The 17,890-nt window shown below is 39.6% G+C and overlaps 1 protein-coding gene across 16 annotated transcripts in view; it reads left to right on the top strand.

Moving 5' to 3' along the window:
• Positions 1-17,890, top strand: part of LOC129194612 (adhesion G protein-coupled receptor L3-like) — a 197,573-nt gene that overhangs the window by 120,511 nt on the left and 59,172 nt on the right. For all 16 annotated transcript variants that reach the window (XM_054799784.1, XM_054799789.1, XM_054799783.1 and 13 more), the window contains exon 8: positions 9,826-10,176. In XM_054799784.1, coding sequence (XP_054655759.1) covers positions 9,826-10,176 — 351 coding nt within the window. The remainder of the gene's footprint in view (positions 1-9,825; positions 10,177-17,890) is intronic.

Genomic DNA, 17,890 nt, shown 5'->3' with positions numbered 1-17,890 from the left:
GAGTTGCTACGAGGGAGAAAGGAGGCCATGATGACCCACGCTACTCTGCCTCGGATTGGCTACTTGCAGACATTAGGCATTTAAAGTGACCAATCACAAGAGTAGGGGTGTTGCCTGCCCCCAGACTACCAAAACTCAACAACAAGCGCATAGAAGACAGAGAGTGACAGGCGAGCGCACAGAAAGTGGTCTGTGGAGGTCGGTGCGCTGTTAATGGTTTTTATGCATGCGGATATTGCCACTGTATTGATGCCATAGACGAACCAATTCTGTTTTATTTTTTACTTGGTCCATACTTGGTATGTCGCTCGTCATAAGGGTCTGTTTGAGCTACTCTTTGTCTGGTCCCTCACCTAGGAGCTGTTTGTCTTGGGTAGCCCTATAGGGGCCCCGGACAACTTAGTTCTAGGATCATCAAGACAATCTCCTGTCATTTTAATTGACTAAAATGTATTTTTTTGTGAATTAAAACAAGACTAAAACTTAATCAATTTAGATGACTGAAGTATAACTAAAAACTACTAATTACGACAAACTAATTACTTTATTAGTCAAACTAATTACTACACTAAAATGATCGTAATCGGTACCGACCAAATTTTGAGCACTTTCTTGTCTTGCAGTTTGCTTGTTAGAAATAACCGAAAATAACTTTCGATTATGTATGTATATTTGCGCTGTTTGTTTTGCTTGTTAGAGGCTAATGTTAGCACTATGTCGTCTTATCGCTGCACTAAATGGACAAGTTTTTACCGTTTTAATTACAGAATCAACAGATGGGCAAGGAGCGGTTAGGCAGTGCTGTTTAGGTTCAGTTTTTCATCGTAAAGGATCCAACTTTTCAGCACTTTTTCGTCATAGGTTGCTTGCGTAGCTAGACACATATAAGAAAAATTATTTGTTCCTTCAAAATTATTAACAGAGATTACGCCAATTTACATTGACGTTTGTTTTACTTCTTTGCTAATGTTAGCATGCAGCACTGTATCATGCCTGTCTTTTGCTGTTGAATAATTGATCATTAAAATGATCAAATGATTGCTGATTAATCGCATTTTGATGTATTTATGCATTAGCGTCTTTTAATACGTCCATCCATCCATCCATCCATCCATCCATCCATCCATCCATCCATCCATCCATCCATCCATCCATCATCCATCCTGCCTCACCAAACATTATAGTAACATACTGACAGCTAGTGACCAGTGTAGAGTACTACATATCATTCGCAGTGTTTTTGAATGCATCTTCTGAGTGCCTTATATTTTCATTTTAGTTAATTTCACCATTTTTATTGTTGAAAATGCCTAATTTAGGCAAAACATATGTAAAATTGTCTTCAATATACATATTTTTTGACTAACAATAGGCCATGTTCAATCACGAAACATCATTTATGAATTAATATATTTCAGAAAGGTCGTGATAGCGTGAAGCCGTGAAATTCGAACCGCAAAGTGGCGAGGGATGACTGTACAAGTGATATTTACCGTGGAAGCTGAGGCATGCCAGTCGCCTCCACAACCCCGGAACTGTGCATTCCTACCGCAGTGAAAGGCAAGGTGCTGAGGTATGCTGAACACCTCCACAAGCGTGCAGCTCAAGTAAAATAAACAAAAACATTTTTTTAAAAATGGAGCAGAAAGGCATAATGTAAGGGAAAAAAAAGCTGAAGTGTTGATACTTACAGCTAATCTTGACAGAAAGGTGTTTCTTTAAATATGTATAATATATGTATGTGTAATGTTTTTGTTTTACAATTGTATTTATTGGCTAAGTAGTGTTATGGTTTGTATTTTGTTCCCTTATTATACGGGATATAAACTGAATTGTGACCTTAATTTTCCGAGGTACCTACTGAACCGTGAAGGTGCTGTACCGTTACACTCCTACTGGCTAATATGGTAGAAGAAGAAGGCACAAACATAAAGAAGAAAAATGACTTTAATGCATCATGAAGTAACTTTCGCGGAGTAGTTAAAAAAAAACGTACTTTCTTGTTATTTTATTGTCTCCACTTTGATAGCTTTCCCTGGCATTTATTGGCCAAGTGTATTATTTTTACAGCAGCAGGGTAATATTTAGATATTGTGTTTTTTTTTTTTAATCTGCTGAGATCCATAAAAAAGTCATAAATTGCCGTGCAGCACAGTTTTTAGTTTTTACATCATGTTTATTTGCTGCTTGTGCAGGGCTATTCAACTGAAGATCCTCTACGGGGGCTAGAGCGCTGGGCGGTTTTTAAGCACCTACTGCAAGTCAAAGATGCTCTATGTGACAGAAACACTGTTTTGAGGTCAAAGCTCCTCTACATGACAGGGGTGCTTTGATGAAGGAGCCAATTTAACCCAGGAACAGACCTTTCTACATCTTTCCATTGTGTTCCATATTACTTGATGTTATATTTAAATGTGAGTAAAAACACAAGCATTAATACCGCAACAACTACATTGGACTGAGTAGTGAATATGTGTGACGCTTTGAAAGAGCCTCTGAGGCACAAACAAAGACTTCCCTTGTATCCATGCTTAAAAAAACGTAGCATGGGTAACAGAAGCTGCTTGTGGTTCTCCTGCATTAAAGCCACGTTGTGTTGACATGTCACAGGAAATGCACAAAGTGCTAATAAGCATGTAGCCTACATTGGTAAGCCTTCAAGCTAGTATGCATTGGCTTAAAGTGATGCAGCATGGTGTAAGGGGAGTTCTGCCATGATGGAACCCAACGGAATAACTCCCATTATAACCCCACTCCTTGCAAACGTTTATGGCTTAGAGACTGTTAATCATTTTAGGTTCTAAGTGTTTGGTGGGTTCCCCCTACAGGGGGAGTGCACACATCTGGCGCAGAGGAGCACCATCCAGATGGAGACAAGTAACAAAATTACAGAAACACAGACAGCAGAGAATCCACAAAAAAATATATTGGACAGAAAAGCAGAGTTGCATTTTACTACAACAGAAGAGCCAACTAATGACGTCAGGGATAATGTGGGTCAACACTCAATTTTGTTTTGCGTTTTTACATACGTTTGTGTTTACCTTTACATGTATATTTCACGATAACTGTTTAAATGGCCTTGGTTGTTTTACGTATTTCAGTACAACCTTTTGTGTGTGGTAGGAAATATACATTAGAAGTACCAATACAAGTTTAAAATAACAAACAGAAGCTATTTTAACATCTACCCATAATGCATTACTGCCAGAAGAGCAGTTTATTGGAGGACAAGCAGCATAGAAAATGGCGGATGGCACTGCAGTGCTGCCTCTGTACACCAGAGGGAGCCAGAGGACCAGAGGAGCCCAGAGCCTAGAGGGAGGCTGACATCATTGCGGCGACCCAGTGAATGTTTTGTTCAGACGCAATGCATTAACTTTAAAAGAGTTGTTTTTTTTTCCACTTCAAACTCATATTGGTCCATGTTTGTATATTTGCCAGGTATACCTTTTAAGTGTGAAGTTGCTGTGTGATGAGTTTAGTGTTGTTTGTAAGATGACACCGTGAGATAGACTGTTATACTGTATATAATGACCTCCTGCGATTTCCAATGGGTTGACAAGTTCGTTGTGATTATACTAATAGCTCGTGATTGGCTCCTGCCAAAGAAAGAGCTACCGTTTCCTCATTGACTCGTGAGCGGCACAGTAGTAGTAGTAGTGAATGAGTAGTAGTATTAGTAGTAGTACTGCACCGCTGTACAAGTATAAGCTACCGGAATTTATGGTAATTCTCATTTCTCATATAATTTACAAATTTAGACACAGTTAAATGTAGTCAAGTTGTAATTATAATAATTGTTTACCTTCAAAGCCAGTTGAGGCCACAGGCAGTTAGAATTTACAAACTATGTGTACACAACAAATGCAAATCTGTACATTTGCAGACAGTCCTCCATCCGTTTATTGCTGCTGTTGACCTTCTAGTGCAGAAATAGGAAGAATCGGTGTGTTGCTACAATAATTATAGCATTAAAAATAACATGATGCGTGTTGTGTATTGCTTGTAACGAGAACTTTAAAGGACGGCGTAATGGAATTGCTTATCAATCGCTGTGTGTTTTCTGTCATCCGACGCCGCCGGGAAAGTGCTTGGGAAAATAAAATGATAAAAGTGCTGTCATTTAACGGCGCCATCTGTGTCAGGCTCACAAATCCATCACTCGCGGGAGGATGGTGATGGAAGGAGTGGGGGGGGTTAAATTATGCAGCCAGACATGCGGTAATGCTTGGATATCATCTGACATGATGAGAGCCATAATGGGTGGCGGCTATGCATTGTTTGCCAATTAATTTCTCATTCCCCGGCTCTCATCCCGGGACTTGAGAAGGCATTTATGGAGGTCATGAGTATGCAGTAGGTGTACCGCATATAAATATATAAATGCACCTTGCAGTGTTTGAGTTTAATGACAAGAGGAGACAAAGCTTTCATGGGGTCTCCAGTGTTTACCAATCAGCATGGGCAAAAGCCATTGTTTGCTAACGCAGTTTCATTTCATTTCATGAGTAAACTAAGGTGTTAAAGCTACAGTAAGCTAAGTGGTACATACAATGCCGGAATAAAAGAGCCCTGCTAAAAATTTGCGACTTTGGTCGTTAAAAGTGTAAATGGATGACATCACACGTTGAGCGTCCAATCTTGTCCACCATGTGTGAAAGAGCCAATTGGAGGTGTAACTGTGCATAAAGGTTGAAATAGTCAAATTAGGAGCTAATTGGGTTCAGCACAAGGCTGGAAGAGTCACTTTACCCTCTCTAGCGTTTTAATTCATTTTTAGCCCCCAAAGCACCTTTTACTCCTCGTTTGATCTCGGCGAAAATGTCTGGCAAGTCACACAGAGCAGGATCATTTCATAATAGATGCTTTTTTTACACCTCCTGGAGCAAAACGGAGTCGGTTTATGTATTTGTAGGAGCCAAGCGCCTTGGGATACTGAAAGGCAGCCTAATTAATTCGGAAGAAAGGCTTTGAAATAAAGCGCAGTGCCTGAAAACAGGAGTTCAGAACATTCAGACAGGGTTCCTCCCATCCCGTTAAACATAGTATGTAATTGATTCATATGATTTGCGAAGTGATTTTCAACCAGTTTCAACATAACATCAGATGTATTATATAACACTGGCAGTGAAACAGGAGTTCAGAACATTCCGAGAGATGATCCAGCCCCGAAAAAAAAAAAAAAAATCATAACTGATCAGATTTTAAGTAATTGAAAATAATTCTGTAGACATTTTTACAACAAAAATGACTGATTCATACAACTACCGCACAATATGATGGTGTCCTTCGTGACATCAGGGTGGCGGTTCAAATTCTGAAATTTTGTGCAACTTTAGAGGCACGTTATTCCAGAATATTCTGGTCTAGTTCTGAACTGTACGAGCTTTTTTCCCTGAAAATGTATTTCCGTTCTGATTCATTGGGTGACATCAACCATGAAGACGGTTTTAAAATTCAACGTTTTTTTTATGACTTCAGAGGCACATTACTCCTGAAAATTCTGGCCCTATTATGAGTTTTTTGACTCAGGGAGTATTTTTTATTGGAAAATTTCAAACCATTCCGATTTGTACAACCTTTGCACGACATGATGGTATCCTGCATGACTTCAAGTGTGACGGCAGATCAATCGACACGAGTTCTGAAGCAATTTTCTACCAAAATTGCCTCGGCTTTTGTTGGTTTCTGCTTGTCCCTGTTTTTTCCGCTGTATTGTGGAGCAAGGTAACCATTTACCCTACTTTTTCCAAAGACTGTACTACAAATTCTGCCCTAGCGAAAAGCAGTTGTGTTATTGTGTTTTTGACCGAATTGCACAACCACGAGAGTCCAATCCAAATTTCTGCAAAATGTTGGTCCAGTCCGAATCGTATGATTTAAGGTTCTTCAGTGCTTCCAGTGTATTTTCATAAGAAAGCTTCATACGTCCGTTTGTCCAGGACCTCATTTATACAGGAAGTCGTCTAATTTAAATGCTTTTTAGGTCCCAGGGAAGATTCAGGGATATGGACACCGCAAAACAAAATGTCCTTGTGTTGTCTCCAAGGTGATGGCGGCTGTGGACTGTGTCTACTCTTAGCATCCCCACCCCCAGTCCCTATCCTCATCCCCCCTTTTTTGTGGTAATCTGCTGTAAAAGACACAGAAGACAAGTTTGCTCAAGGACACTTTCAACTCCCAGCACTCTCTGGTGGCTTGTCGGGCATATTTAACATGCACACATGGACCATGGACGTCATCTGTTAAAAAAAAAGAAAAAAGAAAAAAGAATGATGTACCTAGCTGTGCACTCAACGGGATCGTGCAAAAGTATGGAATTAGATTCCAGACGTGGCTTCCCAGCGACTTTGAATTAACCTCCAGCTGTGAGTCGTCTTTCTTTGCTTGGGCTTATTAAGAAAATGATAACTTGTATTGTTTGAAGAGGCTCTGCACACTGTAATTATTAGCATCCCACCGTCTTGCACAGACAGCCACATAAACTTCAAAGAAAGTTAGAGAAATTGCAAGCTCTGAAGTGAAAACTCGAATTGAAGAATTAAAGAACACGTCTGTTGGGGTCCAATTCCAGGGTTTTCCCAATAATGTTTTGAAGCCGTGGTGGTGGGCTGCATGGGAGGGCGGACTGCCGTCACTGTGTCTGCAATTTTTGTTTTTTTAATTATGACAAATAACAATTTTTATTGCCTATTTATTTCTTTATTAACTTAGAATAGACTATTTTCGACAACCAGCAGAACATGAACAGAGAACACTGCACGACTATTAATTTAATGGCAAAGTTGCTGAGAGCACTTCAACTTAGAGTCGAACACGTCGAGCCTCCTTTTGTTTCCTGGCGTATTTAGTCAAGTAGTACTATGTGACTAGGACAAAAGTAGTACTCTGTGACTAGTACAAAAGTACAAAAATGTTGTGCTATTTGACACAAACCTAAATTTAATTTGATGCCTGTTTTAGAGTAATGCGAATACATAGGAAATGCATTGTTTAATAATTTTAAGCTTTTTTTATGTGACTGCCAACATTTAAATTGTACTTTATTTACAAAGCACAGTGTGCTCATTTGTCATTAAATACAGGTGTGTTGGTTTATAAAACTAGTAAGAGGTGAAGCAAATATTCTTTGCTGAGCTACTCATCATCAGCTGGTGAGCTACTTTAGCTTACGAGCTACCTGTTGGAGACCCCCTGTGATGGCGTCACTGTCTAAAGCTGTACACACTGCGTGTTTCTGTTGCACAACTCCGACACACAACGAGCGTTTTGAAGAGAAGCCATCAGTATTATAATGATAACAAGACAGCAAGATTGTTAAGTGACACTTGTACGTTAGTGTGTACTTAAAAGTAAGTTAGTGCGTATCCCATGAGCCACTTGTAGCTCGCCCATGGAACAGCGAGCTAGCTGCCGTCAGAGAGGCAGTGAGAGCCAGGCAAAATGTGTAAACAAAGATGCCAGAAAGTCGAATGAGATTGAAACGTGAGCGATCACACACGCTGGCACAGTTAGGCTTGGCCTGTGACAAGCTATTGTCAACTGACTTCACATTTTACAGACTAGTTTTCAGGGCAGATTCTGGTGCATGTTTATCCAAATAAAGAGCAGTGACATATTTTATGACATTTTAAATTGTTTTCAAATGAATTGTAGAAACTAATGTGTGTAAATAATAATCTATATATGTATCTATATGGCATATGTATAGATTCATATAACATATATTACTTAACATTGTTTTCAAGTAAAAAAGAAAACAATTTTAAGGTGTGAACGCCAAAGTTTTGTACAACTTTCAAGGCACATTATTCATTAAAATTCTTATCCAATTCTGAATTTTACAACTTTGGGTGTATTTTGCCCCCCAAATTTTGGTCCAATCCAAACTGTCAAACCTCAAGGGTACTTACTTGTTCCCAAAATTGAGATAATCCAACATTATTGTATTTTGCTCATAAGTTGTCTTTAAATGTGAAAACACTTTAGCCAGCGTTTTTTTTACAGGATAAAAATACCCTCAGCAAATTTAACCCTCCTGACCACAGCTACTATTGTGATAATTCTCTTATCGCCAAGAGCTCATATGCACACCATGTAGCTGCTAGCTTATCTGGCCTCATTGCCTTCACTGACCTCACGGGTCTTCTTTCGCTATCTTAGCAGCAACTTGGCCCAATTTCAATTACAGCCTTGTGTTAGGTGCTTCTATTCACCGACAGGCGGATACGGTCTATTTGAGGTCACTACTCCTCAAATATAAAAGGCATTATCATAAATATGGGGTTAATAAACAGCAGGGACTTTTTTTACGCTAGGTTTTCATTAATGTGATATGCAATATGCATGCACTACCCGTGTTAGCATGCACCAAGACAGGCAGGAGTCTCAGTTAGCAAAGAAAGCCTGTTTGTATTAGAGATTGTTGTTACGTTTCATTAGGACATGGACTTCTACCTGTGAGGGACAAGCCAGGAGAAGACTACATAAAAAAAGGACATAAATTAATTACATTTTTTAAAAATAAAATCCAAATAATAATAATAACAAATATAGTTAATAAAAAATGAATATATACTCATAATAAAAATAATAATAGATAATAATGATACTACAATTATATTACTACTACTTTCACTACTACTGATAACAATAATAATAACAGCAATAATAATAGAGATGTAGACTGGCAATATACTGTCTGTGGTAAAAAATATGGACGAGCAAAAGAAATGTCGAACATATTACTACTACAGTCGTCCCTCGTTTATCACGGTAATTGGTTGCAGACTCGACCGCGATAAGTGCATGACTGTGAAGTAGGACTCAATATTAACAAATGGAATATTTTTGTAGTTCTGGCATAGAAAACGTGTTTACGATCTTCTAAATACAGTTTTTAACATGATTAGAGCCCTGTAGACATGAAACAACACGCATATAGTCACCTTTACCTTTGTAGTACCCAATATAGTAGATATAATCCGAGAAAATAAGACATATTAGACATAAATAAGATAACATAGACTCACATGTTAGCAGTTCCTTGTTGTAGTGAGTAAACGAGCCATTTAAGACGTAAATAAAACTCCCGTGTCACACTAAATGTGCTCACTAGCGGACCTTAGCGGCGGGCGGACAGATGTGTAGAGGACAGGAAGTGACGTTGAATGTTCAGAGTTGAGTTTTAGCTTGTTGTGGGTTATGGTGCCAACAGTATCCCTTGTTATTATTATGATTATTATGTTATTATTATTATTGTGCCTGTTGTGAGATAATTTAAACTTGCAATAAATGTCTGCTCTGACAACCACGTCTGGCCCTTGTCTCACCGAACACCGACACCTAGTGGCCAATGTAGAATACAGCGCTACATTTGCAATTCGAATGCTCCTTCTGCCTTGTATTTGACTTTTACTTCATTTAGTCAGTTCATTTAGCAATTTTTATGCTTGAAAATGCTTAATTCAGGCCAAAAGTAAGTACAATTTGCTTAAATATGCATTTTTGTTTTACTAATAAAAAGCCATATTCAACCACGGAACAGCAATCGTTTATTAAAGTTGTTTTTTTTTGTGAAAACCCGCGATAGAGTGAGGGCGTGATGTTCAAATCGGGACGTAGCGAGGGAGGCCTGTACTCCTAATAATAATAGTAATAATGCAAAATATGAAGACAATTTAAAAACTGTCCAACATAACAATCAGAATAACTATATAACAAAATGTACAAATGAATTCATATTTTATTTTAGCCAATTTGCAAAATGTGGACACAAAAAACTCACAAGTAATCTTATCCTTCCGTGCTCTTCTCCACCAGAGTCTTCCTCTTCCATAATGGTCTACATGGACACCACCACGAGGAGGACAACCACGCATCCCACCACCACCACTACGACGACAGTCACATCCACACCAGCAAGGACCACCACGACCAGAATGCCTGTCACTACTGCCCAGTGGCCCCGAGCCACGTCCACGGCGTCCCCTCCGGCCCAGACCTTCGAGGGACGCTCGGTCTCGGGTGGCAATGATGAACGATCGCCCTCTTCCTCCAGGCTTCCTAACATTAGGGTGGAGTACTGCAGTCCCCTGGTCATGATGGATGTCTCTTGGCCCAAGACGAGGCAGGGGATGGTTGCTAAGATGTCCTGTCCTCCTGGAACCATAGGTAATGTTTTTGGCGTTTTTATCGTAACACTTACAAATGTTATAAGGAAAACTACTCTTTTACTCTTTTAGCCAGCATGCGAGCAGCAGCAGGAAGTTAGATCAAAATAATCGCTTGTTACTTGGCGGATTTTGTGATGTTTCCTAGCAACGAGGGGGTCAAAGGCTCACCCTGTCCCACAATACACAGATTGGATAGAAAGAAAACACAGTCAAAAGAACTTTTCCAAAACCCCACAACAATAAATCGCAATTCACTCAAGTGTCACAGCTAAGCAAATATTTAATGTAACCAGCTAGCATGCACAACAACTTCGATACATTAGATGTGCTCTTTTCACGTGGGTTCCGTTCTCGGGCTACCAGCGAATTGCGAAAACCCACAAATAATTGAGATGCCCATAAAAATGTTTAATATTTTTGACACACGGCTCGCTTCCCCTCTAAAGACCTCCTGCTAGTTTGATGTTGACATTTCTCCTCCGTTTTAAGATTAACATTTGCAATAAGGTTACGGTGGTCTTGCGGTTAGCATGTTGGCCAACACAGTCACAGTCTGGAGATCGGGATGATCTGGGTTCGATTCTCCGTTGGGCATCTCTGTGTGGAGTTTGCATGTTTTCTCCGGGTACTCCGGTTTCCTCCCACATTCCAAAAACATGCATGCTGGGTTAATTGAAGACTCTAAATTGTCCATAGGTATGAATGTGAGTGTGAATGGTTGTTTGTCTATATGTGGCACATAGGGTGTACCCCGCCTGTCGCCCGAAGTCAGCTGGGATAGGCTCCAGCATGCCCCCGTGACCCTAAAGAGGAGAAGCAGTATAGAAAATGGATGGATGGATTTGCAATAAGATTTATTCGATTACATTCAGCTCCAGAACCTTCTCCTTGTCTGCCAGTGTTCCCTCGTGACACAATTCATGTTGAAGCCCTAAATATACCTCACACATTTATTAAACACACTTCAACTATAAAATGTACAGGTACTCACTACTAATGAATGACAATCGAAGACACAGGTGTCAAACACAAGGCCCGGCGGCCAGATGCGGCCCGCCACATCATTTTATGCGACCAGCTAAACCCTTGGAATAAATGTATTTGATCTGTCATTTTGAAAGAAAAATTGCACTGCATGCGGTTCTTCTAAACGTCAGTATTATCTCATCATGCAGCAAGATATTCCAAGCATTTTTCATAAACAAATACTTGAATGTCTGCTCGTCACCATGACATTCCCACTTCACTTCTCATTTCGAAGTTATCCATCAATTTGTTAGTAAGAATATAATAATCTAATGCATGGGCAACTGTGTAATAATATTATGAGGTTATAGTCATATTTAGATTCATACAAACTGACAGTTACAAGTGGCCCTCTGAGGGCAGCCGTAACTGCGATGTGGCCCTCAATGAAAATGAGTTTGACACCCCTGATCTAAGATGATAGATGAACAGACGCAATCTGAGTCACGTGTTTTTTCTTCAATCTCAACACTTGAAGAAAAAACAACATCAGTGAAGATAAAAGACAAACGCCCTTTTTAAAACAGTGGAACATGTATGCTTCACATATTAACACATATTTAGCAATTATCACCGAAGTCTGCTGAATGAGATGTGTTTTCTACAGGAAAAACAACCTATTCTGGGAGAAAAACCAATCTGAGATTTTTGGTGTATATATAACGACAGACAATACTGTGAATATTTCTGGATATTCACTTGGCAAACGGGGGCGAAGGGTTAACCTGCCCCACCACACAGAGAAACGACGGGGACAGACTGACAAACAATGTTGTCAAAAAAAAGTCATAGCCAAGAAATTTCCGTCGAATTTGTCTCGTAACACCAAAAAAATGTATCAAAAATGCGACAAGTTGTTGAGCGTGTAGTGCAGAGCGAGACAAAGGCTGACCCTGGCCCATAAAACTGATCAAGGACAGGGAGTGAATGACACAAGGAAATAACTCAAGAAACATTGATGTGTGTTTTAATTTTGGTCTAAAAGGCAAATTCTGCTTTAGAGGACAAAAAAAAAAAAAACGTTGATACTTGTCCGATCTTTTTTGTGTGCAAAATAGGGGTTGCAGTTTTGTTTGTATTGGGTAAAAAATATGGCTGACGTTTGTAACCTGATTTACTGATCACAGTGAGTGATCAATAAATCAATGACATTCACGCCATGAATATTTGAACACATACTGGAGACCCACAGGTTACATTAGGATTCTGACAGTTGTCCGATGTTTTTTGTGCGTTAGTTGCAGATTTGTACGCTTGTGAGTACTTATGATCTCTGTCGTGAGTTTTTCTTTTGAGATTTTTTATGCTACGTACAACTATAGAGCATGATAAACAACTGAAGGATGCCGGTTGGTCGTCAACAATCGTGCATTTCTCGTTTACTACGGGATTTTGGTGTTTTTATCAAGAAAATTAATCTGACACTGTATGAAAGCCTCGCAACGTTTTCATTTATTTATTTATTTCCACCACCCTTGGGCGCCCTGGATTGAATTTGAGATGAAAAGGGGACTGTGAAGACAAAGAAGCCTGCAAGAACTGAGGCTAGCCTAGAAACCTCCATATTGTGGATTTGTTTGTTGGATGGAGAAGTGCTATAAAAAAAAAAAAAAGTCAAATATCGGGAGTGACACTCCAATCCGGGGTCCTCATTAATGGGCAACACCATCCCAGACCTTCCTAACAGGCGAGATAAGAAAGAGCGCATACATCCCATCCTCTTCAAAGACCACTTGCTCTTCACACGGCAAAAAGTCGAACCCGCGTTTTCCTCTTTCTACTTTGAAACTTCCTCGAGACTCCCCCCTCCCCCACATCCCCCCGCGCTTCTATCACCGCTGTCACCACCCCTTCCCCAGTCCCCCGTCTCCTCCAGCTTTCATGCTCAAAATAGGACCAAGTGAAGACCCCCACGCCCCCACCTTCCTCCTTCCCTTATCTCATGAACCAATCAAACATAAGGCTGTCCAAGGCGGACAGGGGAAGGAAATTATATGTCAATCAAAATTTATGTGTTAGCGCAGGTCGTCTGAGCCTCCAGCAACCAAGCAAGGACAGTTTAATGTCAACTTTTTTTTCCAAACCGCTTCCGAGTCATATTTGCCCTCGTGCATGACATAAATCAATAACAAAGATTTGGGGGCTTTTTGTGTATTTTCCATCGTTTTTCAGATGTTATCAAAGCTGCTAAGTGTACCGAGGACCTGTATTTTTTACAGTGAAGGTTAGAAAATAGGTGCACTCCAAATGTCATGTAAGGCACTAATGATATTTGAAGTGCATTTATATTCTAAACTTTACGGCAGGGGTCACCAACGTGGTGCCCGCGGGCACCAGGTAGCCCCCCACGACCACATGAGGTGCCCGCAAGCCTGCTTTTCATTCAGGTTTTCAGTTAATAATGAAAGAACAGTAGAAAGAAATGCATTCTGAAATACAAAATGTGAGTCGTGGACACCAGCATTTTGTTCATGTTCTGGTAAAACAAGCATATTCGCTTTGTTTGGGTTTAAAATAAGCTCTGAAAATAAAATTTACAAAAATGAGTAGCTCTTGGCCATTTTCATTTTGTAAAAGTAGCTCTCGCAAGGGAAAACGTTGGTGACCCCTGCTTTACGGTAATACTGTCAGCCTGCCTCTATATAAACCCTCGTTTATTGTGGTTAATTGATACCACACTCAACCGTAATAAGTGCATTTCTGCATAGTAGGATTCCTCCTTTATAAATAGAATAATTTTGTGGTTATAGCAGAGAAAACCTGTTTACGACCTTCCAAATATGGGTTTTAACATTGTTATAGTCCTGGACATGAAATAACATCCATATAGTCACCTTTACACTCATATTACCCAATATAGTAGGAAATATCATAGAAAATAAGCCATTTATGACATAAATGAAACTTGTGCTCCAGTGTGTTACAGTAAACGTATTCCAGACGTGTGAAAAATAAGTAACAACGGGGGCTCAGAGTTGAGTTTTAGCTGGATAATGGCCACAACAGTAGCCCGTGTTATGATTATGACAATGATCATTATTTTGTTATTATTATTGTGCCTGTTGTGAGATAATTCAAACCTGCAATAAAAGCCAGTTGTCCGCCGATCAAGTCTCACGCTTGTATGTTTCACCTACTGACTCCTAGTGACCAGTGTAAACACTACATTTCACAATTTGAATGCGTCTTCTGGATGTCCATCCATCCATTTTCTATGCCGCTTCTTCTCACTAGGGTCGTGGGGGTATGCTGGAGCCTATCCCAGCTGATTTCGGGCGACAGGCGGGGTACACCCTGGACTGGTCGCCAGCCAGTGGCAGGGCACATATAAACAAACAACCATACACACTCCCATTAATACCTATGGACAATTTAGAGTCACCAATTAACCTAACATGCATGTTTTTGGAATGTGGGAGGAAACCGGAGTACCCGGAGAAAACCCACACACGCACGGGGAGAACATGCAAACTCCACACAGAAATGCCCAACGGAGATTCGAACCCATTCTTCCTGATTCTTCCCGATCTTCTGACTGTGACTGTGTGGCCAACACTAGACCGTGCGGCGCTTCTTAATGTCTTATATTATATATATCTTTGCTTGAAAATGCTTCATTTAGGCCAAAAACATTAAAAATTTGCTTAAATATACATATATTTTTTTTACTGCACTGCAAAAACTATAACTCAAGAAAGCAAGCAAAAGTTTATTTTTTCCTAAAGAGAAAAAACATTCACATGAGAAATATAATCTTGCATTAAGCAAGTTTATCTCGCCAATTCTTATGAAGATATTTTTTTTTATTTTTGCCGGAAATTACTTTTTTTTGTTTTAATAGCAAGCTGAAAACCTGACATGCATTATTCTTCAGCAACAGGTAAAGAATACTTCTCTTAAATGAAGAATAAAACTGGTTACCTAACTTTTTAAATTTAAAAATGGACTCACACAGAAAATATACTGTATCTGTAGATTTGCTTATTTTGGGCCAATGTGAAGGCTGCACTGCAAATTTCCTAGGGTGTACCAAGCTTTATTATATTTAATCCAGTCATAAAATGTTATTAATCTTATGTTTAAGATGTTTTTACTAAATACAAGCTAAACACTTGTGAGTTTACATGCAAATCAAGCCAAAAAAGATTCCAGATATTGTTGATGACAATAGTTGTTTTTAAATTTAAGGAATTTTAGACACAATGACACAATTTGAATAGGTTTCATGTTTGTTGTGATGTTGTCTGGTGATAAACATAGCATTGGAAGAGTGGTTGTGTGCGCAGGTAACCACATATGGTTACAAAATTGAGGCCGCACCGTGGCCGAGTGGTTAGTGCGATATAGTTTCAGTCACGTGACCCGGGTTCAAATGATTGTTGGAACATCTCTGTGTGGGGTTTGCATGTTCTCCCTGTGAGTGTACACTGGCTTCCTCTCACATTCCAAAAATATGCATGTTTGGTTAATTGGAGAGTCCAAAAGGTATTCTTAGGTCAAATTTGGTCTCTTTATCTTTTAAGAACATTTCGCCTAATTCTTACCTTATAATAAGAACATTTTACTTAAATCTAGAGTGATGAGACTTAAACTTAGACCTGATTTCTTATTTTAGGACTATTTATATTCTTAAAGTCACAAGAAAAATATTGTACTAAGCAAAATTTGCATACCCCATTAGCACATTTTTTTGCCTGATATAAGAAAAGTTAAGATAAGTTAAGATAAGATAAGATATTCCCGGTTTACAGCAGCAAAAGCAGTACAAAAGCACACAAGAGCATAGAAAGTGCAAAATCAAGGGAATACAAATCAAGAAGTTCTATACACTATTTACAGCTATGTACGTGTTGATCAGCCACAGGTTTATTGTCCCATTTTAAGTTAATTTTGTTGAAAGTATGGCTGTTTTTGCAGTGTCATAGGCCACAGTGAACCACGAAACAGCATGATTTGTGGATTAATATAGTGTATGTTTGAAAAACCATGAAAGAGTGAAGGCACTCAAGACGTTTGCAGTGCACTCATGTTCTAAGCTTGCATGTAAAATTGGTGTACGGCATGAAGGCATTTAAGATTTTAGAAGCACACTCATAGTCTGCACATTAAGGTAAAACTGGTCGCTACCACAGTGCATCCTTCAAAGGCACTCATAATACTGTATGTGGAGTGCACCCACATCACAGGCTTTCCCACATGCTTAAAAGGTACTCAAGATACAGTCAAACCTGTCTTAGCGGCCACCTTTATAGAACGGCCACCTGCCTATAGCAGCCACTGAAAAATTCCCCGCAGCAAATTTACATGTTATAGACCCTGTGTATAGCACTCACCTGTCCAACGTGGCCAGCGGCCACCCATTTTGTATCCCTTGGTCAATATCTGACTGCATATAGCGGCCAAATTACCAACTCAAGTACAAGCTTCATGCACGAAAAAGTTTTGTTTTTCAATCAATGAAGCCGTCGTGTGTAGACTTTAATTGCTGAGTCCTAGCTCAGTCACAATCATTCACAAGATCCACACAAACTGTCAGTTGTTCCACATAAAAAAGTCGTCTTCTTTTGAGCTTGCTATTTCCTGGTCAAACATGTAACTTTAAGAGCATTTGCACCAAAACATTACCGCAAATTAGGTTGGGAACAGGACGTGCTCCCAGCGACGCTACAATAAAAAAAAAAAAAAAAAACATACGCTAGCATGCATGCGGCAGCGGGAGCAAAACTGAGTTGAGTTGTACTTAATTGAAGTATTTTAGAATGTACTCACGTTATTTTTCATCAATCCTCATCCACAAATCCATCAAAGTCCTCATCTTCTGTATTCGACACAAAAAAAGCCGTCTTCTTTTCTGTTCGCTACTAGTCTGTTAAGTTGTCAGTGTTATTCAGCTCCAAAGCAAAGAAGGAAACTTCTCCTGTTGCTTCTGCCAACTTTATTTATTGAACGCGGCCACCAGACAGCAGCTCAGAACACACACACATCTCTCAGCATCGTCTCTCCTTCCTGCTTGCCCACAAGGCAAAGGTTAAACAAGCCCCACTACATAGCTGTCCAGGCAATGCCTGTAAGAAATGACACCATTTATTTCCTGGTGTGCACTGGTCAATACTGTAATGCTGCTTGTTGTGGGGAAGGAGAGACTCACGTCGCCGATGCACTTTAATGGCTTTATTAACAGCGGAGAACACTGCAGGACTTTACATCCACGCCAACATAAACACACTTCCCAACTCTCTCCAAACTCACAGCTAGCACTGAGCCTAGCTCTCCTGCTCGGGACGCCTACTGTCACTTCCTGATGAACTAAAGCTGTAATGACACTCTGCCGTATAAAAAGTAAAATATTAAAAACAAGCGTAAGACATTACTCATTACATCAGTTATTATTAAGCCTCTAGCTTCCTTTTAGTAAGTAAAAACCTTGGCTATGATTGCACTACATTGTCATGTAGACCTACAAAGTACACTTGGAAGAACAAGAGGTGAATAAATGTATTGCAACTGATGTGAAACTCCTTTTTGGACATGCAAAATTGTGAATTGTACTATGTGATGTGCTACTGTTTGACTCATATGCATGTTCAGGATTAAAACCATGAACCATGATAATAACAAGCCTAGTAGTGCTGTACAACTTTTATCCGCAGTCCGCAGTGCCCTCTACTGGTCAACATTATTATTTT

This window comes from Dunckerocampus dactyliophorus, chromosome 15 (assembly GCF_027744805.1).
Source record: "Dunckerocampus dactyliophorus isolate RoL2022-P2 chromosome 15, RoL_Ddac_1.1, whole genome shotgun sequence".
Lineage (NCBI taxonomy): Eukaryota > Metazoa > Chordata > Actinopteri > Syngnathiformes > Syngnathidae > Dunckerocampus > Dunckerocampus dactyliophorus.
This window is presented reverse-complemented; position numbering and strand designations above follow the sequence as displayed.